This window comes from Lampetra planeri, chromosome 25, assembly GCF_965212315.1.
Source record: "Lampetra planeri chromosome 25, kcLamPlan1.2.h2, whole genome shotgun sequence".
NCBI classification, from domain to species: domain Eukaryota; kingdom Metazoa; phylum Chordata; class Hyperoartia; order Petromyzontiformes; family Petromyzontidae; genus Lampetra; species Lampetra planeri.
Window position 1 is genome coordinate 7,612,486 of NC_136131.1, and position 27,240 is coordinate 7,639,725.

Consider the following 27,240-nt stretch of genomic DNA (forward strand, 5'->3'; position numbering starts at 1 on the left):
ATTACTCGTGAGATATTGCGGGTGGCTTTTTTTTCTGCTAACCGAATTCTAAACAAATGTTGGCGCTTCTTGTTATGTTGATTGTCGACTCATTGTCACTATAAGGGGCCATCCATTTAGTAGGAACGCAAAAATCTGTCAAAACTTGAGCCCTGCCCCCCCTCCCTGTGCGCACGCGTACTTACCCCCCCCCCACCTGCGTACGTACGCCTGACGCACCCCCGCCCCCAATCCTATAGAACGGCCGATATTTAATCCAACGCAGAAACGATCAAGGATTAATAATATTAACGTGTTTAAGCAAACAGATAGTCCACCGCCGGACTATCTAACTAATTTGAAGGCCACTGTAGACAAATTATTATTATCGAGGCTTCACACCCCCACCCACCCCGTCTCCTCGACGAACCAGTGACGTGCGGTGAGGTCAATGGCTGGGGAGGCACTGGCTCCTGTCAGAGCCAGATTCACTCACTGAGGGGGGCGTGTCCTCACTGAGGGGCGTGTCCTCACTGAGGGACGTGTCCTCACTGAGGGGCGTGTCCTCACTGAGGGGGTGTGTCTTCACTGAGGGGGTGTGTCTTCACTGAGGGGGTGTGTCTTCACTGAGGGGGCGTGTCCTCACTGAGGGGGTGTGTCTTCACTGAGGGGGTGTGTCCTCACTGAGGGGGCGTGTCCTCACTGAGGGGGTGTGTCTTCACTGAGGGGGCGTGTCCTCACTGAGGGGGAGTGGACTCACTGAGGGGGTGTGTCTTCACTGAGGGGGTGTGTCTTCACTGAGGGGGCGTGTCCTCACTGAGGGGGAGTGGACTCATTGAGGGGGCGTGTCCTCACTGAGGGGGCGTGTCCTCACCGAGGGGGCGTGTCCTCACTGAAGGGGGCGTGTCTTCACTGAGGGGCGTGTCCTCACTGAAGGGGAGTGTCCTCACTAAGGGGGCGTGGTCTCACTCAGGGGGGCGTGTCTGACACGCCCCCCTCGGTGAGGCAGATGTGATAGCTGCCTCCCCTGGTGCTTTTTCATTGCAGTTTGATGACGAGACCAGCGAGCCTAAATATCTTTATACACCTACGTGAAGTAAGTTACCTGGAGTGTGGAAGGCGAGGACATGAAATGAAGGGGTCTACAAACATTACATTGGTGACATACTGAGATAGTAACAGACACGCGCTTATTTGCCCGCGCTCTATCCAGTTACTGAGGGGTTGCGCAATCAGAGGGGAGGCTGAGCTCGTCGCTGCCTCACCTCCCGTCTCTTCCTGTATTTGCAGCGGAGCTCCGCAAATTTGGCGATTTTGACTATAAAAATGATTGGAATCGTATAGAAATGACATTTATAACACAGATCAGTGGAAGCATCTTAATATTTATTTTATTTTATTATTCTTTTTTTCAGTAACAGCTATTTTCATTGGAGTATGACATGTGAGGCTTTGCCTCCCCTACCTCCCCTGACCGCACGTCCCTGATACGTACGTACATTGTCAGTAGACCCCCCCCCCCATACGCAAGCGAACGCATTAGGGTTACCCCCCCCCCCGCCTCCCCCCTCCATGCGTACGCACTCAATCGATGGGCCCTGACAACAAACAACAACAACATCGCGTGGAGTTCACGACTCACAACCCACGGCCGATCTCTGAGCCTTTCGATTTAAAGCTTTCGTGACTGCAGGGATTCATCTTCTTGGATCTTTCGGTAAAGTCACGTGACTTTACCGAAAGAACCAAGAAGATCTCTGAGCCGTCAACAGGGGGAGCACGTGGCCCAGTCAGCAGCAGCAGCAGCACCATCATCAACCACGGGGAGGAGGAGAGAGAGATGAGGGAGGCAGAGAGGGAGGAGGAGGAGGAGAGGGAGTGGTGATGGACAGGGGAGGGGAGAGGGCGGGGAAGAGGGAGGAGTGGCAACAGCGCAGTGAAGCGGAGAGTGGCGAGAGAGGAGACTGGCGGTGAGTTTGGAGGAGAGGGGAGTGGGGAGGGAGATAGGAGAGGGAGGAGAGTTCGTGGTGATGGACAGGAGGTGGGCGGGGAGAGGGGTAGGGAGGGAGGAGGTATGGCGATAGGAGAGGGAGGAGAGAGAGAGAGCCGGAGGAGGGGTGGTGAATCTGTGATCGCAGAGGGAGTGAGCGAGGCACAGAAGAGGGTAGAGAGAGAGAGCGTGAGGTTACAGAACGCGGAGGTTGCTGCACCGTGTCGGGTACACCTCGGGCAACCCAGAGAGAGAGAGGGGTGAGCGGGAGAGACGTAGAACAGAGAGGGAAGGAGCGTTCGTGATGATGCCAGGGATGGTGGCCACGGGACTCGCCCGAGTCAGCGACTCCATGCGGGGCCTACAAATTTCCTCGGGACTGTCTTCATCATCATCAGCAGCAGCAGCATCATCATCAGCAGCAGCATCATCATCATCAGTAGCATCATCATCAGTATCAGCAGCAACGTCGACAGCAGCAGCGGTGTCTGCATCATCATCATCAACAGCAGCAGAAGCAGCATCAGCGCGTTTACCATCAGCAGTAGCAGTAGCACCACCACCACCACCATCATCATCAAGAGTAGCAGTCTCATCATACTCCATATCACTAGCATCATCATCAACATCATCATCATCAGCGCACGCTCACAATGAACAAGGCGGTTGCACGCTAAGCCGGTCTGGAGATAGAGAAATACCAGACTCTGGGAAGATTGCTGCTGATGATGGTGGTGATGGTGGTGATGATGATGGTGGTGATGGTGATGCTGATGATGGTGGTGATGGTGATGGTGATGCTGATGATGGTGATGCTGATGATGGTGGTGATGGTGATGCTGCTGCTCGTGCCGATGCGAAGGAGACGGCAGCTGCCAACGAGCACTCGGTAAGCAACAGGATCTCACAGTTGTGCACCTAGCCTGCCACCGAAGCCTCCCCCGGCGTTAATGACGAGACGCTGAATGTTGAAACCTGTCCGTCAGAGCGCCGCTTGTGCCGCCGAAATGTCACTCGCACGGGACCACCACGCGGGCCCCCGATGGGAATGTGTCAACACCCAATGTGGCGTGGACTTTAGACGTCTAGAGGGTTATGGAGAGGAGAGTTCAATTCCAGCTCATGGCCAACACCGGTGACGATTATCTGAACCGCTCCTGGGACCTACCCTGGGTCGACTCGAATTCAAATGAGTACCTGGTGCCGTGTGTCCAACGTCGCCACTGGGGAGACAAAGGCGGCGCGGGCGTGGTGCTGGCTCATGGCCAACATCCGTGACGATTATCTGAACCGCTCCTGGGACCTCCCCTAGGCAATCGAAACGTCGTATTCTATTATTTAATTTATTATTTTATCTTTAGACGTGACTTAACCGAAAGAAACAAATAATAAGGAGAGGGGCCGTTTGGGTTATTGTCTCACATCGTGCCAGGTGACCGCGAAAGAGAGCTGTTGGTGAGCACCTATTGAGGCCGGCATGCTCACTTGCTGGGGTTGTGGATGTAACTGAGAAACTAAACGTGGGTGGTGGTCTTGGTATTTACAGTTCTGTGTGTGCATGTGTGTATGTATGTGTGTGTATGTACCGTTCCGGCCTTCATAGGTGCTCGCTAGCAGCACTTGCCCCTACAGTCTGTTAAGGCTATATGGGGATCTTTATCTTTGTATGTGGGGAGCGGTGGTGTAGTGGTTAGCGCTACGAACCTGGCGACCCGGGTTTGATTCTCGCTCACGGTCAAACACCGGTGGTGACGATTATCAGAGCCGGTCCTGGGCCTCCCCTAGGTCGACTCGGCCTCAAATGAGTACCTGGTGCGGTGTGTAAACATCGCCACGAGGGAGACAAAGGCGGCCGGGCGTGGTGCTGGCCACCCACCCCATCGTGTGCCGTGCCGGCCTTCATAGGCGCTTGCCCCAACAATCTGTTGATGCTACACGGGGGTGGTGGTGGTGGTCTTTGCCATTGCGTGTTGTGTACACATTGTGTACCTGTCTGCCTGTATGTGTAGTTGTGGTGTGTGTGTCTACCTGTGTCTGTGTGTCGAAGCATCTGTCCATGTGTACAGGTACATTGAGTAGCTTATGTCTGTGTTGTGGGCCTTCTTCTGCGAGTGTGGACTGAGCACTACGTCCAGAGACAACCAAAGGTCCCCCGTGAAGCCTGCACGGGCTGTTGCGGCAAGTGCTATTATTAGCGAGCATCTATAACGGCTGGCACAGCAAAGACACGCGCGCACACACACGCAAACACAGTCAATATAAACCGACATAGACACTACACACAAAGATCCCCCGTATAGCCTTGAACAGATTGTTGGGGCAAGTGCTGTTAGCAAGCACCTATGAAGGCCAGAACGGCACACGAGGGGGTGGGTGGCCAGCACCACGCCCGGCCGCCTTTGTCTCCCCAGTGGCGATATTTACTACACACCGCACCAGGTACTCATTTGAGGCTGAGTAGACCTAGGGATGGCCCAGGACCGGTTCAGATAATCGTCACCGGTGTTGGCCATGAGCGGGATTCGAACCCGGGTCGCCAAGTTCGTAGCGCAGCGTAGCGCTCACCGCTACACCACCGCTCCCCACCCACACACAGGCATACACACAGGCAAAGACAAAGATAAAGATCCCCCGTATAGCCTTAACAGACTGTAGGGGCAAGTGCTGTTAGCGAGCACCTATGAAGGCCGGAACGGTACACGAGGGGGTGGGTGGCCAGCACCACGCCCGACCGCCTTTGTCTCCCCAGTGGAGATGTTTACACACCGCACCAGGTACTCATTTAAGGCTGAGTCGACCTAGGGGAGGCCCAGGACCGGTTCAGATAATCGTCACTGGTGTTAGCCGTGAGCGGGAATCGAACCCGGGTTGCCAGGTTCATAGCGCAGCGCACTAACCGCTACACCACCGCTCCCCTTAGCACACACTGGCACACACAGGTACACACACAGGCAGGTAGACACTTGTAGTGCAGCCTTGAATAGGTGTTCGCTACCAGCATGTTTTGTGTTATCTCAGTACTCTCCACGTATGCACTTAGCAATGCACCGTGGCGTTAACACTGTAACATAACTCACGTGCACGTATACTGCGTGGAAGTAGACGCGCGCTGTGTGCTATGATGAAGGGCCATTGCCCGAAACGTCGCCTAATATTTGTTTTCCCCATTTCGAGGCCACGCGCGTGACTGGGGACGCGTTGAGTCGTTTGTACACAAACGCAGAAGCAGCAACAGCAGCGGAAATGAACAAAAAAACATTCTCTGTGTGTGTGCGTGTGGAAAACGAGTGACCCGCATTGCATTGATATGCAGTGGGACAAAACAAATGTTGTCGGCTGCCGTGAGTTGAGCACAATGGGGCGGGGGGGGGCAAGCCTCCAGCCCCCACCACCATCACCAAACCCCCGCAGCGATTCGGGTCACGGTTAAGGTCAGGCTAAGGTCACGGTTAAGGTCAGGCTAAGGTCCGGCTAAGGTCCGGCTAAGGTCCGGCTAAGGTCCGGCTAAGGTCAGGCTAAGGTCAGGCTAAGGTCAGGGTTAACAGGGTAGCGGCAGAGGCTTGCCCAGAAGTACTGCAGCGATCGGTTCACCCACGTGTTATTTATAGTATACACCAATCAGCACTCCTGTAAGGTTGTTTATCGCCCGTTGGCTTGTGCATATGCCGACGGGACTGTTATATGCATTTGGTAGCGGCGTCGGCCGTGATCTGTCCACTGCTGAATGAAGGCGTTGTAATCCGGCATTGTCAATCGTTGCCTCCTGCTGCGTGATTGCGTCGCCATCGACATTAGCCGTGGTCGATCCGCTGCTGAATTAAGGCACCGTGATTATCGCGAGCCATGGTCTTATCAACTTCCGAATGAAGGCATCATCATCGTCATCATCGTCAGCGATGGTCTATCCACCGCTGGATGAAAGCCTCCCCAATCCGTTCCCTTCCCTCTCTCGGTGCGGAGCGGCCTAGATCCGCGTCGCAAAATCCGATCCCGTTTGCTCCATCTCCGCCGGGTCTCCCCGCGGATGCCGTCTCGCCCAAGACGTTTGCAGGGCCCGCCGAGCAAAGATCCGCGCATACCTGTCAACCCCTTATCACAGCACTCGCCACTAGTACACTCACCACTAGTACACTCACCACTACACTCACCACTAGTACACTCACCAGTACACTCACCACTACACTCGCCACTACACTCGCCACTAGTACACTCACCACTAGTACACTCACCACTACACTCACCACTAGTACACTCACCAGTACACTCACCACTAGTACACTCACCACTACACTCACCACTAGTACACTCACCACTACACTCACCACTAGTACACTCACCAATACACATATCTGTCAACCCCCTTATCACAGCACTCACCACTACACTCACCACTACACTCACCACTACACTCACCACTAGTACACTCACCACTAGTACACTCACCACTACAATCACCACTAGTACACTCACCACTACACATACCTGTCAACCCCTTATCACAGCACTCACCACTAGTACACTCACCACTAGTACACTCACCACTACACTCACCACTAGTACACTCACCACTAGTACACTCACCACTAGTACACTCACCACTACACTCACCACTAGTACACTCACCACTAGTACACTCACCACTACACTCACCACTAGTACACTCACTAGTACACTCACCACTAGTACACTCACCACTACACTCACCACTAGTACACTCACCCCTAGTACACTCACCACTACACTCACCACTAGTACACTCACCACTAGTACACTCACCACTAGTACACTCACCACTACACATACCTGTCAACCCCTTATCACAGCACTCACCACTAGTACACTCACTACTAGCACACTCACCACTAGTACACTCACCACTAGTACACTCACCACTAGTACACTCACCACTAGTACACTCACCACTAGTACACTCACCACTAGTACACTCACCACTAGTACACTCACCACTAGTACACTCACCACTAGTACACTCATCACTAGTACACTCACCACTAGTACACTCACCACTACACTCACCACTAGTACACTCATCACTACTACACTCACCACTACACTCACCACTAGTACACTCACCACTAGTACACTCACCACTAGTTCACTCACCACTACACTCACCACTAGTTCACTCACCACTACACTCACCACTAGTACACTCACCACTACACATACCTGTCAACCCCTTATCACAGCACTCGCCACTAGTACACTCACCACTACACTCACCACGAGTACACTCACCACTAGTACACTCACCACTAGTACACTCACCACTACACTCACCACGAGTACACTCACCAATACATACCTGTCAACCCCTTATCAGTGCCTAAACCTCATCACAGAACAATTCACACCTACTGCACTCACCACTACACTCGCCACTAGTACACTCACCACTACACTCACCACGAGTACACTCACCAATACATACCTGTCAACCCCTTATCAGTGCCTAAACCTCATCACGGAACAATTCAGACCGTATTGGTTACCCCGTGCCTCTTATAAATCTCAACGTTCATCCTACACACTCCCATCACAAAGAGAGAAACACAAATTAGACTAAACATGTTTGTTGCCTGTATTGAAACGGCTGTATGCCGTATGGACCTGCAAACTCAATTTCCCTGTACAAGAATACGGGGGGAATGGGGGGGGGTTAATCCGTGTGAGTTGACAGCCTTGCAAACGTTGACCTGCCATGACTCTGGTGTTGTTTTTAACAATTCCCCCCCCCTCCACCCTGATCCACCCTGATCCACCCTGATCTTAGTTTATGTTTATAGAGCGCACGCGCGCGCCTTCGCTTTAAAGTCTGACGTGTAAACAAAAACAGAGCGATTTAGATTACGGGGGGGGCAGCGTAGGGGCCGAGGGATGAGTGACCGCAATGGGGGGGATCACGTGAAGGGGGTCACGTGAAGGGGGTCACGTGAAGGGGTTACGGAAGGAGGTCACGTGAAGGGGGTCACGGGAAGTGGGTCACGGAAGGGGTCACGGGAAGGGGGTCACGTGAAGGGGGTCACGGAAGGGGGTCACGTGAAGGGGTTCACAGAAGGAGGTCACGGGAAGGAGGTCACGGGAAGGGGGTCACGTGAGGGGGTCATGTGAAGGGGATCACGTGAAGGGGTCACGGGAAGGGGGTCACGAAGGGCTGTAGGGGAGGGAGGAAGTGAGGGGCCGACGGTGGAGACGAGGTGGTGAGGCTTTAAGAGAGGAACGGGAGGAGGTTAAGAAGGGGGGGGGGACTGCTTAAATTTGCACTGTCAGTGCTGAGTCTTTGCCTTCGTGGGCAGTGTTGGGTCTATGGGCAGTGTTGGGTCTGTGGGCAGTGCTGAGTATGGTACAGTGTTAGGCCTATGAACAGTGTTGAGTCTGGGCAGTGAGTCTATGGGCAGCGTCGAGTCTATGGTGCAGTGTTGAGTCTATAGGCAGTGTTGAATCTCAGGGCAGTGTCGAGTCTATAGGCAGTGTTTAGTATATAGGCAGTGTCGAGTCTATGGTGCAGTGTTGAATCTATAGGCAGTGTTGAATCTAAGGGCAGTGTCGAGTCTATGGTTCAGCGTTGAGTCTATAGGCAGTGTTGAATCTCAGGGCAGTGTCGAGTCTATAGGCAGTGTTGAGTCTATGGGCAGTGTTGAGTTCAAGGAGCAGTGCTGCTCCATGTACAGGGAAAGTTGATTCCAGTGAAAGGGTGGCAAGGAGGGGGATGGATCGAACACGGGATTGGGTCACCACAGGGAGAAGGAGGGACAGAGACAGAGAGAGAGACAGACAGAGAGGCAGGCAGAGAGAGGCAGACAGAGAGAGACAGAGAGATATACTGAGAGAGAGAGACAGAGAGAGAGACACACACACAGAGACAGAGAGAGATAGAGAGAGACACACAGAGAGTGACACACAGAGAGAGACACACAGAGAGAGACACACAGAGAGAGACATACAGAGAGAGACACACAGAGAGAGACACACAGAGAGAGACACACAGAGAGAGACACACAGAGAGAGACACACAGAGAGAGACACACAGAGAGAGACACACAGAGAGAGACACACAGAGAGAGACACACAGAGAGAGACACACAGAGAGAGACACACAGAGAGACACACAGAGAGAGACAGACAGAGAGAGACACACAGAGAGAGACAGACAGAGAGACAGAGACAGAGAGGGAGACTGGGAACGAAGCACGCGAGGTAGGGACATGGGGAAGGAAACGAGAGAGAGAGAGACAGGGAGAGGAACACGGGCATTAGAGAGCACACGCAAGTGCATTACATCACTGAAGCTCTTTAAAACAAACACACACGCAAGTGAGTGAGTGGGGCTTGGGCAAGGATGCGTCACGGTCAGAGGGGGACTTTGATGATGGCCAAGAATAATTAACTATAAACTAAACTAAACCATTTTTTTAATGTTACCAGGTAAGGCCCACCGAGCAATATCAGTCTTTTTCAGAAGCGACCTTCGCTATCACAAATGATAGTCCACGTGGAAATGTATAGCATCCGAATATTACTAACCCATGTTTGCAAATGTGGAGGGGAAAAGCGGAGGACCCTGGAAGAAGCACACACAAACTCCAAATAAATATACAGCAGCAGGCGTCGGGGTCTGGATCGAACCCACAACCTCCTGGATACCAGGCGAGGTAGTTAACATCTCCTAGCCACCGTGACGATGAGAGAGAGTGACACACAAACTCCAAATAAATATACAGCAGCAGGCGTCGGGGTCTGGATCGAACCCACAACCTCCTGGATACCAGGCGAGGTAGTTAACATCTCCTAGCCACCGTGACGATGAGAGAGAGTGACACACAAACTCCAAATAAATATACAGCAGCAGGCGTCGGGGTCTGGATCGAACCCACAACCTCCTGGATACCAGGCGAGGTAGTTAACATCTCCTAGCCACCGTGACGATGAGAGAGAGTGACACACAAACTCCAAATAAATATACACAGCAGCAGGGGTCGGGATCGAACCCACAACCTCCTGGATACCAGGCGAGGTAGTTAACATCTCCTAGCCACCGTGACGATGAGAGAGAGTGACACACAAACTCCAAATATATATACACAGCAGCAGACGTCGGGGTCGGGATCGAACCCACAACCTCCTGGATACCAGGCGAGGTAGTTAACATCTCCTAGCCACCGTGACGATGAGAGAGAGTGACACACAAACTCCAAATAAATATACAGCAGCAGACGTCGGGGTCGGGATCGAACCCACAACCTCCTGGATACCAGGCGAGGTAGTTAACATCTCCTAGCCACCGTGACGATGAGAGAGAGTGACACACAAACTCCAAATAAATATACACAGCAGCAGACGTCGGGGTCGGGATCGAACCCACAACCTCCTGGATACCAGGCGAGGTAGTTAACATCTCGCATCCGGAGTGGCAGCCAAGTTAATGGAAACGCGTCGTAGGAGACGTCCACCGGGGAGACGGAGCGATGAAAACGGCTCGTGTGCCGGTGCCGGCTGGATCCGTAACATCGCAGGGATCGGCTGGGGGGAGTGCAGCGGGGCGGGAGGAGGAGGCCTTCATCTAGCAGTGGATTGACCATGGCCGATGAATGAATGAGTGAGTCACTGTAATCTCTTGTCTGGTGGCGCGCGCAGAGAGAGAGACGCGCACAGGCGCCGTGATGATGCATCGTTTCCATCGACACGGACTCACACGCGCCCCGACACTCATCCGTCCGCCACCGCATTCCTCCCGAGACAAAGCACGGCAACTACAGCGTCCGCTATGCGGACGTGACTTCACCGCGGCGCGTGTGCCAGGCTAGGTGCACTTTGATCTCAAGTGAAGTTTCTGAACCCTGGCAGGCGGATATGCCAACGCATGCGAATACAAAGGTTGCCACCCCCCACCCTCCCCCCTCCCCCCTTGTCGCCTTGGACAGGATGTTGGGCAAGTGTGAGCACCTATTAATACCGGAACGGCATCCGAAGTCGTGGTTTGGTCAGAGCCACGTCCGGGGCCCCCTTTGTCTTCCCCTTGGTGATGGTTACGAACCGCACCAGATACTCATTTAAGGCTGAGTCGACCTAGGGGAGGTCCACGACTGGTTTGGATATTCACCACTGATATTGGTCGTGAGCGGGAATCGAATTCGCCACTCGGGACGCCGGATGCGTAGTTAGGTGCGCTAACCACTGCGCCACCGCTCCCCGCAATATACAAAAACACCCGCGTACACATAGAGTGACGAGTCATATCTGAACCGCGCCCGTGGCGCCCCTAGGTTGACTCGGCCCTAAATGAGTACCTAATTCGGTGTGCACACATCAGTCTCGCGGAGACAAAGGCGCTTGCCCCAAACACTTGCTCCAACATTTTGCTAGAGGCTATACGGGGATCTTTGTCTTTGTGTATATATTTCAGAGCCAGCACTCGCCCTCTTATGAATGGACAATTATGGAAGACAATATGTGGAATAGCCTCGGCATGGGAATGTGGAATTCACACACTCGAAACACTCTCGCGACCTGTTTTTGTAAAAAAAAAAATCTAAAAGCCTTTTTCTTGCAACATCACCCACGACTGGGCGATGATAGTGGAGGGGGTGGGGTGTCACGTGACTCGCCCACGATGGAAAAACTTACGTAATCCACCACCACCAGCACCTACCCCACGTGTCCCCTGTGTACAACCCCCACGTGTACCCCGTTGTTCATAACAGTCTAGCGCGCGCTGCTCAGCCGCCCGGGTGCTCGCAAACACGAACAGCGGCGTGCTTGGAATTCCTGCACCGAGAATGAGGAACACGCGGATTAGAGAACGTCACCATGGTTCACGACATCACCGACGCTGTTAATGGGCTCCACGGTGGCTAGGAGATGTGAACTACCTCGCCTGGTTATACAGGAGGGTCCGTGGGTTCCATCCCCGACCCTGATGCCTGTTGCATATTTGTAGTTTCTGTGTTCCGTCTCTCTCTCTCTCTCACAGTGGACGCGTGGATTTTTCTCCTGGTCCTTGGGAGTTTTTTCCCCTCCACATTTACAATCAACATCACGCGTTTCGAGTAGTCGGCGGCCGCATTTGTGACAGCCAGGTCACTTCTAAAAACATCTATACAGCTCCTGTGGGCCTTACCTGGTAAAATAAAAAAGTTTATAGTTTAGTTTTATAGCTAATTAAACCCATGTGGTGCCTGGGCAGGACTTCTTCGGGCCGATGACCGATGCTCAAGACTAACACCGGAGTGGTAGTGGCCTTCATCTAGCAGTGGATAGATCACGGCTGATGATGACTCATGACGCTGACTGACTTGAACAGCAGTGTGAATTCAGTACAGGGACTTCGCGATATTCCAACATTCGACTTAAGAACTTTCAGAGATATGTCCAGTTTCCTGTTTGGACCGAGAGTCGTAAGTTCAACAGCCGTGGAATAGATGGCGGTGGTGGCATCTACATCTGCAGGACGTGAAGAACCAGTGGCATCTACATCTGCAGAACATGAAGAACCAGTGGCATCTACATCTGCAGAACGTGAAGAACCAGTGGCATCTTCAGAACATGAAGAACCAGTGACATCTACATCTGCAGAACATGAAGAACCAGTGGCATCTACATCTGCAGAACGTGAAGAACCAGTGGCATCTTCAGAACATGAAGAACCAGTGGCATCTACATCTGCAGAACATGAAGAACCAGTGGCATCTACATCTGCAGAACGTGAAGAACCAGTGGCATCTTCAGAACATGAAGAACCAGTGGCATCTACATCTGCAGAACATGAAGAACCAGTGGCATCTACATCTGCCGAACATGAAGAACCTGTGGCATCTTCAGAACATGAAGAACCAGTGGCATCTACATCTGCAGAACATGAAGAACCAGTGGCATCTACATCTGCAGAATCTGAAGAACCAGTGGCATCTTCAGAACATGAAGAACCAGTGGCATCTACATCTGCCGAACATGAAGAACCAGTGGAATCTTCAGAACATGAAGAACCAGTGGCATCTACATCTGCAGAACATGAAGAACCAGTGGCATCTACATCTGCAGAACCTGAAGAACCAGTGGCATCTTCAGAACATGAAGAACCAGTGGCATCTACATCTGCCGAACATGAAGAACCTGTGGCATCTTCAGAACATGAAGAACCAGTGGCATCTACATCTGCCGAACATGAAGAACCAGTGGCATCTGCATCTGCAGAACCTGAAGAACCAGTGGCATCTTCAGAACATGAAGAACCAGTGGCATCTACATCTGCCGAACATGAAGAACCTGTGGCATCTTCAGAACATGAAGAACCAGTGGCATCTACATCTGCCGAACATGAAGAACCAGTGGCATCTGCAAAACATGAAGAACCAGTGGCATCTACATCTGCAGAACCTGAAGAACCAGTGGCATCTTCAGAACATGAAGAACCAGTGGCATCTACATCTACCGAACATGAAGAACCTGTGGCATCTTCAGAACATGAAGAACCAGTGGCATCTACATCTGCAGAACATGAAGAACCAGTGGCATCTGCAGAACATGAAGAACCAGTGGCATCTACATCTGCAGAACATGAAGAACCAGTGGCATCTACATCTGCAGAACGCGGAGAATCGGTGGCATCGACATTTCCATGAGATTATATAAATCTTCAAGCCACTCCCCGTGTTTAGTGTACACGCCGTACAACAAGTGTGGAATTGACAGGAGTAAAGTTGGACTTACGGACAAATGGCCGTACGAACAGTGCCTCTGGAACCTAACTCGTTCGTAAGTAGAGGAGTGCCTGTGTGTTGCTGGTAAGAGTCTCAAACCACAGCGAGGAGGAGGAGGAGAGAGATTGGGAGTCTTCATACATTGGCATCATGGGTGGAGTCTGCGGTACGGGGCACGGGGGGGAACAAAGCCCCCCCCCCCCCCCAAACTGGTCACCTTTATTAATTTACTTTCAGTAGTTTACGATAATGAATAATTAATTAAATGCACCCGCGATTCCTAATGTGAGAAACAAAACGAACCCCCCCCTCCGCCTCCCCCCAAATATAGAAGTAAAACTCCGCCTATGATCGCACGCGTACGCAACAATCATGTCGGGTGGCGGAGGGCACACGACATTAACTTTGGCAGAACGACACGTGTCAAAACTGTTTTCCGCCCCGCCCCCCTCGTAAAATAACGTGGAGTGACGAATACCACGCGAGGGGAGGGGGGGATGCCTATTGCCCGATTCATTACTTTTGCTGGACAGAGAATTAACATTTCCCAAGGCTGCGTCAAGAACTGGAGAGAGTCTTTTCACACTGGCGGTTTTGTTCTCCCTGCCACCGCCACCACCGCCACCCCACCCCGCCGAGTGGTTTTGCGTGACGCAACAACGACCGAAGCGTTTCGTTTAGCGCCCAAGACGACCGCCGCCGTACGAACAAGCCACCCGCATGTCGGCCAAGGTTCGCCCCGTGGACTGGTTCGGTCGGTTTGGGGCGGGTTTATATTCATTGTTGGCGGTTCTTTTTCTCTTGGCCCTTCCTTAGAAGCGGAGTTAGAATTCAAACCGCCAACTCGGCTCTCCCTAAGACCTTCTAGAGCATCACCAGAATTCACATCGCTCGCCCAGCTCTCGCTGCCCATTGCGGAATGTCAGTTGTAATGTTCACGTCGCCGGGTCGTAGTGGTAGTGCCTTACGCCGGTGTCTGGCCCTAGACCTCCGCTGCGAGCGTGAGTGCAAGACGCGAGCGGGCACCGGTGTCGCCGGAAACACCGACACGTGTTCCTCACGAGTGCAGACAGAAGGCGCCCAACCTGCCGAAAGCTCACGCTCGACACGGATCTCTCTCTGTCTGTGTGCGCGTGTCTCTCGGCGTTGCACACGACCAGGGGAGCGGCGGGTGCAGTGGTTAGCGCGCCGTGCCTCGAGCCCGAGCGAACCGAGTTGGATTCCCTGCTCGCGAGCAATCGCTGTGACCGGCGAATATTTGAGCCGCTCCCCGGGCCTCCCTGTAGGTCGGCTCGGCCTTAAATGAGTACTGTACCTGGCGCGGTGTGTAACAACATCAGCACTGGGGGAGACAAAGGCGGCCGGGCGTTGTTGCTGGCAACCCAACCCCCTTCGTGTGCCGTGCCGGCCTTCATAGTTGCTTACTCGCTAACAGCACTTGCCCCGACAGTCTGTTAAGGCTACACGGGGGATCTTTGTCCTTGTCGTGTGTCCGTGCAGGCCGCAACCCGCCACTTGGACTCCCACACGGGGGGGCCTTGCCGCCCTAAGGGGGCCCCCCCCGCCCCCTCGTCCGCCCCCCACAACGCTCTTCCTCGCAGTGCTTCCTGGGTGCAGCTGTCTGGCCACGAAGGTGGGTCAACTCGGCCGCGGTCGTTTAAAGGTTAACGCTGGGAAGACAAAGGCGGTCGGGCGTGTGGTAGGCATTGAATGATTTCACTATTCACTGTCCCCCCCCCCCGACCTCTCGCTCCTCCCCCCACACGATTGGCAGCTAAGCAATCGTAGTGCCTCTAGTGGCTGTTGGGGTCACGTGAGGCTGTCACAGGTTCAGTGAGAGGCGAATGACCACAGTCACGTGACCACTGTCACATGACCGCGTGGATACGTCCACACTGTCGTGTGACCGCTGTCATGCGCGTTCCTCTTGTGCTGCGACGTGTGGGCGAGTGGGTGAAAGTTGGCACAGTAGGGGGGCGGGGTAGAGGGGGCGCATCGACCGATCGTCTCGGTGAACCCGTGGGTCTGTCCGGTGACCTCCTGCCAGCGAGCGTTCGACACTTCACGTGGCCTGGGTTCTACGCTTTCCTCCCAGAGCTAAAGCCACACTTTCACACACACACTCACACCACACACGCGCAGAGTGGTACTGCTGTTGGCCAAAGCCGCATCCCATTACTGAGAAATGACACCGCAAATGATTCGGCAGGAATTCCACAGCTGCAGCAGCAGCATCACCCTGTCTGCCGAAACCACTAAACCATTTTTTATTTTACTCGGTAACGCCCACTGAGCTACATAGCTCTTCTTTCAGAAACGGCATGGCTATCACAAATGATATCCCAATGAAGTGACTCGTGTGGAAATTTATAGCAGCCAAATACTCTAAATGCACGTTTACAAATGTGGAGGGATAAACGGAAGGACCAGGAGAAAAAATCAACGCGACCACGGGCACAGAGGCACGCAAACTCCACGGATACAGCAGGCGTCAGGGTACGGATAGAACCCACGACGTCCTGCATACCAGGTGAGGTAGTTAACATCACCTAGCCACGACGGTGCCCCTTGGCAAGACCCTCCTGGTAAAAGCGTCTTGAGACTCAGCGATTATTTCGTTTTGTAAACCGGAGGAATAATGGTAATCATAATAATAATAGTTCCCTCATGCCGTGCGCTCCCCCCGGGCCCCCCCCCCCTTCACCCCGCAGGGAGCCTGATGCCCTCGCACTCGGGCACGGTGCTCAAGCGCTTCTGTCCCCACGAGCAGCGCTGCCTGCAGCTGCTCATGGGCGATGCGCCGCTGCGCCCCTTCGTCCCCGAGTTCCACGGCGACACCACCATCACCACCGCCACCGTCGTCGTCGCTGCCGCCGTCGCCGTGACAACGACAACGGCGCTGCCCTCCCGGTACCGCTCGTCGTCCCAGCGCTACAACCGCATGCAGGACCTGCTCGCGGGGTTCCGAGCGCCGGCCGCAATGGACTGCAAGATGGGCGTGCGGTGAGCGAGGGCCGGAGTCTGCTGTTGCTGCTGCACTGCTGCGCCGCTGCTGTTGCTGCTGCTGCACTGCTGCTGCTGCTGCACTGATGCTGCTGCACTGCTGCTGCTGCGGTGCTAATGTTGCTGCTGCTGCTGCGGTGCACGCTCGGTCACGGCTCGTGAGCCGACGGACACACCGGTGGACAGGCGGGCGGACGGCTGGGTGGATGGACGGGGATGGACAGACGGATACACAGACGGACACACGGGCGGACGGGCAGATGAATGGACACGTGGCCGGATGGCCGGATGGCCGGACGGACGGACGGACGGATGGACAGACACATGGGCGGGCAGACAGACGGACAAAGCGACGGAGAGACGGACGGGCGGGCGGACGAGCATTCGTAGCCACGCTGGTCCTGCGGCGCCGCTCAGGCGACCGCTTTGCGCGGCTCCGACACGCCCATTGTGAGCCACAAACGCTGCTGGATCAAGGCCCCCCTCCCCCCCCCCCTAAGCTGTCTCCGTCCCACATGACGCCCGCGACACCACGATCCGCCCAGCACCCACGCACGGGCTGATTGCACCATCGCTCCGTCTCCTGGCTGGACGTCCTCTCGGGCGCCTTCTCTCATTCGTCTGCCGCTCCGCCGTTGCTCTCGACCATCGGCCATCGGCCCTTCCGCCCGTAACGAGCCCTGCCGAGTTGCTCCGCATCGGTTCCGTTGGCAGTTTGGGTGATGTGGTGAACCGGGGCCTTGTCTTCTCACCTTGCGGGTTCCTCATTCTCTCTCGGTGTAGTAATGCCAAGCACGCTGTTGTCAACAAACCGTAAACTATTTTGGAAATAGTTTAAAATGATGGTAGCAAACACCTGCCCACTCAGCCGCACGTTTTGTCATGAACAACGGGGTAAACTCGTGTACACGTGGTACGCGTGGGGGTGTACACGGGGTACGCGTGGGGGTGTACACGGGGTACGCGTGGGGGGTGTACACGGGGTACGCGTGGGGGATGTACACGGGGTACGCGTGGGGGTGTACACGGGGTACGCGTGGGGGGTGTGCACGGGGTACGCGTGGGGGGTGTACACGTGGTACGCGTGGGGGGTGTGCACGGGGTACGCGTGGGGGGTGTGCACGGGGTACGCGTGGGGGGTGTACACGGGGTACGCGTGGGGGGTGTGCACGGGGTACGCGTGGGGGGTGTACACGGGGTACGCGTGGGGGTGTGCACGGGGTACGCGTGGGGGTGTGCACGGGGTACGCGTGGGGGGTGTGCACGGGGTACGCGTGGGGGGTGTGCACGGGGTACGCGTGGGGGTGTGCACGGGGTACGCGTGGGGGTGTGCACGGGGTACGCGTGGGGGGTGTGCACGGGGTACGCGTGGGGGGTGTGCACGGGGTACGCGTGGGGGTGTACACGGGGTACGCGTGGGGGTGTACACGGGGTACGCGTGGGGGTGTACACGGGGTACGCGTGGGGGGTGTACACGGGGTACGCGTGGGGGTGTACACGGGGTACGCGTGGGGGTGTACACGGGGTACGCGTGGGGGTGTGCACGGGGTACGCGTGGGGGTGTACACGGGGTACGCGTGGGGGGTGTGCACGGGGTACGCGTGGGGGGTGTACACGTGGTACGCGTGGGGGGTGTGCACGGGGTACGCGTGGGGGGTGTGCACGGGGTACGCGTGGGGGGTGTACACGGGGTACGCGTGGGGGGTGTGCACGGGGTACGCGTGGGGGGTGTACACGGGGTACGCGTGGGGGTGTGCACGGGGTACGCGTGGGGGTGTGCACGGGGTACGCGTGGGGGGTGTGCACGGGGTACGCGTGGGGGGTGTGCACGGGGTACGCGTGGGGGTGTGCACGGGGTACGCGTGGGGGTGTGCACGGGGTACGCGTGGGGGGTGTGCACGGGGTACGCGTGGGGGGTGTGCACGGGGTACGCGTGGGGGTGTACACGGGGTACGCGTGGGGGTGTACACGGGGTACGCGTGGGGGTGTACACGGGGTACGCGTGGGGGGTGTGCACGGGGTACGCGTGGGGGGTGTACACGGGGTACGCGTGGGGGTGTACACGGGGTACGCGTGGGGGTGTGCACGGGGTACGCGTGGGGGTGTGCACGGGGTACGCGTGGGGGTGTACACGGGGTACGCGTGGGGGTGTACACGGGGTACGCGTGGGGGGTGTACACGGGGTACGCGTGGGGGTGTACACGGGGTACGCGTGGGGGTGTACACGGGGTACGCGTGGGGGGTGTACACGGGGTATGCGTGGCAGGTGGATGACGTAAGTTTTTCTATTGTGTGTGAGTCACGTGACCCCCCCCCCCCCCTCGTGTGCCGTGCCGGCCTTCATAGGTGCTGCTCTTGAACAGCAACTTCCCCCAAACCTGTTGAGGCTTCGGGGTGATGTTTGTGTTTGGTGTGTGCGTGGGCGCGCGTGTGTGTGTGTACATGAGCGTTTAACTTTAATCCCCAGTAGTGTGATCCCCTTGGGTGTATTGGTCTGGCTCAATGAGTCGTGGAGACCAGCAGTGACCCCCCCCCCCCCCGGTAAACCCCACAGAGGGCTTGGACTAAGTAAATATATTTGCACAGTAATTGGCCTCTTCCTCCACATATCTGCCCATCCGCTTAAAAAAAATACACAGTGTATTTCTTTTACACAGCCATCAGCCCACCCGTGGCCTTCTGCTGGGGAGAAGATCATCTCATCAGCAGCGTTGGATCAACGCGAGCGAAACTTCGATGTTTAGCGAGTGTCTCGTTATTGTCAGCAGCAGAGTCAGGCCGAGCTTGAACAGTGCTGGTGAATTGCCAGATATGTTGATATGCAAGGGCCCTCTGACAACGTCACTCATGACGTCACCGCTCGGCCACCCTGATGAGCACGTGGGGCAGCGATGATCTCCTCCCCCCCCCTCCCTCCTCCCTCCTCCCTCCTCCGAGTCGTGCCGCGCGATGTCCGACGATCCGCTCCACGTGCCGGGAGCTGAGATCCGATCCTGTTCTCGCGGGAAAAAACGATATCGCGATGGTCGTGGGCGCCGTCAACGTTCACACCGAATCGCATCGCACCGTGTCGCGGTGACCCCGGGTGGTGACCGTGGTGACCTCCGTCCCTCCATCCATTTTTTCCTCCGTTCACCCGTCCGTTGGTCCGTCGGTCTGTCAGTTTGACCACCAGTCCACACGTTCATTCTGTCAATTCTAACGTTCGTCCGTCTGTTCATGCCTTCCAACGTCCAACGTTTCCGTAAGATCTGTCGGGCGTGGTGCTGGCCACCCACCCCCTCGTATGCCGTGCCGGCCTTCATAGGTGCCACCCGCTAACAGCACTTGCCCCAAGAGTCTGTTAAGGCGATATGGGGGGATCTTTGTCTTTATCTTTGTGTCCTTGCGTGCGTGCGTGTGTCCGTGCGTATGTCCGTGCGTGTCCGTGTGTGTGTCTATGTGCGTGTGTCCGTGCGTGTGTCTCCGTGCATGTGTCCGCGTATCTGTCCGTGCGTGTCCCGTGCGTGCGTGTGTTCGCGTGTGTGTCCGTCCATCCGTGCGTGCGCTTGCCTGCGGGGCAGCACGTACCTGGAGGAGGAGCTGGCGCTGGCGCGCCGCGACCCCCAGCCGCGCGCCGACATGCTCGCCAAGATGGTGGCGGTGGACCCGAAGGCGCCGACGGCGCTGGAGCGCGAGCGGGGCGCCGTCACCAAGCCGCGCTACATGCAGTGGCGCGAGCTCTGCAGCTCCTCCGCCTCGCTCGGATTCCGCATCGAGGCCACCAAGGTGAGGAGGGGAGGACGATTTCGGCGCTCTTATCGGTCAATTGCTGGCGCCACGGCCACCAGCGTCATCGTCGTCGTCATCATCGCAGCCACCACCAGTGTCACCACTCCCACCATCACCACCACCATCATCTCCGTCACCACCACGACCACATCCACCATCGTCGCCGCTCGCAACAGTACCAATGTTTTCGGTGACACCACCACGATGATCACTATCACCTACATCACCGCCACGGTCACCACGATCATCACGATCACCACTCGCTATCACCACCATCATTGCTCACCACCATCATCATCACTATTATCACCACCACCATCGCCACGATCATCACCATGATCATCACGATCATCACTCACCACCACGATCATCACGGTCATCACCACCACGATGATCACTATCACCTACATCACCACCATGGTCACCACGATCACCACGATAATCACGATCACCACTTACCATCACCACTACCACGATTAACACTCGCCACCACGATCATCACTATTATCACCACCACTATTGCCACGATCATTACGATCATCACTCATCACCACGATCATCACCACCACGATTATCACGATCATCACTCACCGTCACCACTACCACGATCATCACGACCATCACGGTCATCACTCACCACCACGATCATCACGATCACTGCGATCATCGTTCACCGTCTCCGTGACCACGTTGACCGCCGCCGCTGCCTGCGCGATGCTGTGACGCGTTCAGAAGAGCGACGGGACGCTGAGGCAGGACTTCAAGAGGACCAAGTCGAGGGACGAGGTGCGCGCCGCACTCGAGGAGTTCGTGGGCGGAGACGCCGTCGTCATGGTGAGGGGCGACGGGGAGTGGCGGGGAGTGACGGGGGAGTGATGGGGAGCGATGAGCGACGATTGCCGTTTGATGTCACGGCCGTGACTCTGTTTGCTTTGCTTTGGCGTTCTCCGGTGACCCCGGGTCACCGCTCCAAATGAGACGTGCACATCCTGGTCTCCTGGGCTCTCCACGCCGGTCCAACAAACACACACGGCACGTCACCTGACACGAACCTGGCCCCCTCGTGTCGAACCAGGCCGGCGCTCAACCCCCGCATCCTGGGTTGTTTTTGAATCCTGAGGCTGCCGCTTGCCCGTTTCTCCCTTCACGGGGGACGTAATGGGCACGTGAGGATGATGATAATGTTCGCCGTGTCGCTGACGGGAACACTGGGCCAGCAACGGTGAGAACCATGGGTTTTGAATCTGGGTTCAAGGTGACTCGGCACCTGGGCTGCGAGCGGGGAATCAGTCTGACGGTGACAAATGTTGTGTTATCAGGGGGAGGTGGTGGGGTTCGTGATGCTCGTGTACGTATGTTGAACTTCTTTCGCACCGTACGTAGCCAACCGTGCTAACAGGTGGTGCGGGGGAAGGATGACAAACTCAGCACAAAAAGCGCCGTTCTCAAGAAATTTGTTTTCAACGTAGGTGATTTGAAAGTGCAGGTGATTTGAAAGTGCATAGCTCCGGTGGCTTCCTGATGTCGGAAGAGCGCGTTCCAGACGGCCGAGGAAGCGCATCGGAAAGCGCGCGACGCGGGGTCCACCGTCTTTGTTCGATGGCCAGTCAAAAGCCGCCCCTGCTGCTGTGAGGATGAGCGGAGTTCGCGTGATGATAGTTTATGCTCCTTGGCAAGATGATGGCCTAATTAAGTTTCTAAAATGCCACTCGCAGAGACACTGAGCTGGCACGGCTGAGATCCTGGTTTGGAACCCGAGTGTCAGCCACCGCCTGTGATTCAACCGAGTTCTCAAGCGCAACGAGTTGATGGTCTCAGCCAGGTCACGAATAACTCGCATAGAGACCCGTAGACTCGCAGAGACTCCCATAGACTCACATAGACCCCCATCGACTCACAGAGACGCCCATAGACTCACATAGACCCCCATAGACTCGCACAGACGCCCATAGACTCACGTAGAGACCCACAGATTCGCCACGTGTGATGGGACAGGATGGTGTTTTATATAAATACTGCGTCGTTGTTGGGCTGACGTGTGATGGCGATGCACCCGTGCTGCGTGCGTCTGTGCTGCGCGCTGCAGGAGAGCTACATCAGGAGGCTCCACGCACTCCGAGCGGCGCTCGAGGTCTCTCCGTTCTTCCGCTCGCACGAGGTGCAGCACAGCGGGCACGGGTGGCACGGGGGACACAGTGGACCCACGCGGGACCCACGCGGGGCCCAATTCGGGCCCAATTCGGGCCCAATTCGGGCCCCATTCGGGCCCCGGCGCGTGCGTTGGTCGCCGCAAGCGTTGCGTGGGGGGGGGGGTCGGGGTTCGGTGGGGTTGGCAGGAGAGCGGCTGCCCTGGTGAATACTGCGGTGTGCGACGGCCGTGGTAATCCCAGTAGTCACAGTAGTCGTAGTAGTCACGGTGCTATCACGCACGCGCCGTAGCCCGACGGGCAGCAGGCAGCTGTCCTTGTGCTGTATGTCCCTGTGCTGCACAGGGACACAGCTGCCGCTGGGGGGGGGAGGGGCGTTTGAGATGTGATGAGATGTGAATCGCTCGGAGACCCCCGCAGCTTAGGGGAGGAGGAGGGCGGCGCGATGTTACGACAACACAAGTCGTTGTCGTCTGATTGCCATCGTTGTTAACATTTCTCAACGTTATTATTCTCGTTACCGTCGTTATCTTCATTCTCATCGTTATTTTATCGTCGTCATCATCGTCACCACGGTTGTGCTGTCCTTCTCCCGGCCGCTCCCCCGCAGGTGATCGGCAGCTCGCTGCTCTTCGTGCACGACGCAGGCGGCCCCGCCGGCGTGTGGATGATCGACTTCAGCAAGACGCGGCCGCTGCCGCCCGGCACGACGCTCGACCACCGCACGGCGTGGCGCGAGGGCAACCGCGAGGACGGCTACCTGGGCGGCCTGGACAACCTCGTCGCCATCCTGGAGGAGGTGGCGGCGGCGGGGGCCGAACCGCGGGGCCGGCGGCGCTGCTAGCGACGCCGCGCGGCAACGGGGCGACGCGGATGTGGGCATCGTCGACGATCGGCCCGCCAACGCAAACACCGCCGCCACCGCCACCACCACTATCTCAGACGCCACCAACACTGCCACCCAACACCACTACCACCGCCGCCACCACCACCATTGCCACCACTATCACCAGTGCCACCACTATCACCAGTGCCACCACCGACAACCACCACAAACACCACCACCTCCGCCGCCACCACCACCGCCGTCACTATCACCACTATCACCACTATCACCACCGCCACTACCACCACCACCACCACTCCCGGGTCACCACTGCTTCAGCCACCTCCGCCACCGTAACGAGCGACACCTACCACCACCACCACCGCCGGCGTCGTGTGCGCGCTATTTATTCCCATTTTACTTGCACAGCGCTTACGGTTGATTCTCATTTGTCGTCGAATCTCGCGTGTTATCGGGGCGGGTTTGTATTTGCGTTCCGCGTTTTGAGTCGTCGCGCGGACCTGGACTTGGACTCGGATCGCCGCAGCCGCTGCCCAAACGGGCGCCGGGTTATTTATTTTATTTCCGAGCGTTTCCGCGTGAACCTCGGCCGTGCGGGGTTGACCCCCACCCCCCCGACCCCCACCCCCCCCGTCCCCCCCCGCCCGCTCGCCCGTTTGTTCGTCCGTTCCGTTGAGCTTTGAGCGAGCCCCTCGTGAACCGGAGGGGTGGGGGTCGGGGAGAAAACTTCACTGGAGCCACCGGCTCTTAAACGTCGATCTGCTCCTCCGTAGGTGAGACTCCCACCCCCACGACCCCCAGCCGTCCCCGGGGTGGGGGGGGGGGCTAGGGGGAAATCGGATCGCGGCCCGGGCTCCCGTGAAAAGGCACGCAGGGATTAGCGGCGTAAGGCACTACCACTAGACTACAAAGGTACGCCTATGCGTAGCAATCCTATAATGTTCTTGTACATAATCCTACTGATGGGTTTATGACAAACCGTATTATTTTAATAATGATCATCATTATACTAATGTACTGGCAAAATAATTCCCGTACCGGTGTTACAAGCTGTTCCAATTCAGGTTGAATATGAAGTGCAGGGGTGAGTTTTTTTTTATTCCAACCGGATTTTGGTGAAAGTTGCCACATTTCCGGCACGGTGAAGGAAGGCGACGGATCTCTCCCTCAGTTTCTCTGAGCTGTGACTTTAATTCCCTGGAGGGTTTGGGAGGGGCGGGGGGGGGGGGTTCGTGCGTTTGGGGGTCTCCATCTCCCTGGAGTGACCCCGAGTCTGCAGGAGCGTGGGATCAACTGGACAAATGCCGTGGATGGATATTCACACGGTGAGCGTTTGGCGCTGGCGAGTGTCAGTAGGTGCAAATGGGTATTTGTGTCGGTGAGTGCGTGCTGGTGAGTGTGTAGATGCGTATTTGGATTGGCGAGTGCTGTCGATGAGTGTCAATAGGTGCATATGGGCATTTGCCGCAGTGGGTAGCACAGGTGGAGGAATCTGCCAGTCATCTCAGTCGGTCAACCCACGGCACCTGGGTCTGTCCCGTGACCTGCCATTGAGCCTTCGACACTTCACGCGATAGCCTCAGTGTGCACCTAGCCTGGCACCAGCGCCGTGGTGCTATCACTGGCACGTGGTGGCGAATGGCGGCTGTTATGGGTATTTGTAAGTACCTGCATCGTTTGAGTGTTTGCTGCTGCGTAAGTGTACGAGTTGGTCAGTGTCTGTATATAAGTATGTACGTATAAATATTGGTGAGTGTCGGCTGGTGAGTGAGTCTATTCAAGTGTACGAGCTGGTGAGTTCGTGTATATAAGTATGTACGTATAAGTATTGGTGAGTGTCGGCTGGTGAGTGAGTCTATTCAAGTGTACGAGCTGGTGAGTGCGTGTATGTAAGTACGAAAGTATTGGTGAATGTTGGTTGTTGAGTCCCATTGGGTGGGGAGCGGTGGTGTAGCGGTTAGCGCCACAAAACCCGGCCACCCGAGTTCGATTCCCGCTCACGGCCAACACTGGTGATGATTATCTGAACGGATTCTGGGCCTCCCCTAGGTCGACTCAGCCTCAAATGAGTACCTGGCGCAATGTGTAAGCATTGCCACTGGGGAGACAAAGGCGGTCGGGCGTGGTGCTGGCCACCCATTCCCTCGTGTGCCGTTCAGGCCTTCATAGGCGCTCGCTAACAGCACTTGCCCCAACAGCCCGTTAAGGCTACAATACGAAGTCTTTATGTCGCGTGATTGCTCAATTTAATTTAATTGTAGACGCAAACGGAAATCCTTAAACTTAGCCAGAACCTAAATGAGACCTTTTAGAATTGAGACCTCTCATCCTGTCACCAATTACCGCTGCGATGGGTATTGCAATTAACCTGCTGCTGTTGCTGTACCTGTAACCACTGTAATAACTACACGCACGGTGGCAAGATTTTAAATAATAGTATTTGTACTATTATAATAATCGTTATTACATCTTGATAATGTTTATCTCATGAAATACACTCAGGGCATATCGCACGGAGGGCTCGCGTGGTGTGTTAATGATTGACGCCGGGCGCGATTATTTATTCGTGTTGCTTGAAATCGCGAGGACGCAGGCGCAGCCCCTGCAAGGGCTCGCTGGATACCCGTGCTGCCGGAAAGGAGGACCTCCTGCCACTCGAGTTGTGGAACGCTTAGCAGCGTGTTGCATCTCCCGGCGCGGCGGTCGACACACTGGTGCAAGTTTACTAAGTCTAACCCCCCCCCCCTTCCTCTTCCCCCCGTATCCATCCAACCCAGCAGGATGAAGGAGTAGTAGACCCCCAAGCGCACTGTTATTACATCGTGGGTCAGCAGGTGCGGTAGGGTAAAGTGTGGGGCGACTCGCACCTCTTCCAAGGCGTCAGGCCAGAAATGCACCCCCCCCCCTCTTTTTTTTGCATGAAGGTTCTCTCTATTTATAGATCTCTCCTCGAGTTTCCTAGAGAGGTGGGGAGTTCGCTATGGAGTGGGAGAGTTGTCTGTAGATTGGGGGTCTTATCTATAGAGTGGGGGGTCCCTGTAGAGTGGGGGTCTCGGCGATAGAGTGGAAGAGTTCGCTATAGAGTGGGGGTCTTAGCTATAGAGTGGGGGGATTCCCTGTAGAGTGGGGGGGGGTGTCCCTGTAAAGTGTGGATCTTAGCGATAGAGTGGAAGAGTTCGCTATAGAGTGGGAGAGTTGTCTGTAGAGTGGGGGTCTTAGCGATAGAGTGGGGGGGGGGGTTCGCTATAGAGTGGGGGGCGGGTTCCCTACAGAGTAGAGTAGTTTGTTATTGACTGGTGGAATTCCCTCGAGTGTGGGAGTTCTCTATGGAGTGGGGGGGGGGGAGGAGGCCCCTTCCGCCAGCAGTGGCGTGAGTGAACGATTGCAGGGCTGCGCCTTCAGCTTCTCCCGCCGCTGTAAATCATTACCGTAATTACGAGTGCCGCTGCGACTCGAAGGAATGTGGTGGTGGTGGCGGTGGTGGAAACCGCGGCTTCGTTTACACGCCAGAGGCTCGCAGCCTCGAGCCTCAATGCATCCCTCTGTGTGTGTGCGTGGCTGTGGGAGTTAAACCCCCCCCCCCTCCTCTCGCAATAGCCGCTAATTCCCGATTGCTCTACACAGCCTCTCTCTCTCTCACACACACAGAGATAATTGTGAGCTCACGGTTAGAGAGAGAGAGAAAAAGCACACGCACGCAAGCTGCCAAGCCAAGCTTTTAAGTAACACGATACATACTCGTATACTCTTTCACGTGTATTATTATAATTCTTTTCTAGTTTTACG

At 55.8% G+C, this 27,240-nt stretch overlaps 1 protein-coding gene across 1 annotated transcript; it reads left to right on the top strand.

The window, feature by feature from the left end:
- Window positions 1-2,068: 2,068 nt before the first annotated feature.
- Window positions 2,069-25,971, top strand: LOC144727379 (inositol-trisphosphate 3-kinase A-like). The gene is made up of 7 exons (XM_078606152.1): window positions 2,069-2,858; window positions 15,187-15,319; window positions 16,398-16,689; window positions 20,253-20,457; window positions 21,193-21,294; window positions 22,547-22,618; window positions 23,218-25,971. The coding sequence occupies exons 1-7, from the start codon at window positions 2,274-2,276 to the stop codon at window positions 23,449-23,451; spliced, it is 1,623 nt and encodes a 540-aa protein (XP_078462278.1). The 5' UTR covers window positions 2,069-2,273; the 3' UTR covers window positions 23,452-25,971.
- The last annotated feature ends 1,269 nt before the right edge of the window (window positions 25,972-27,240 follow it).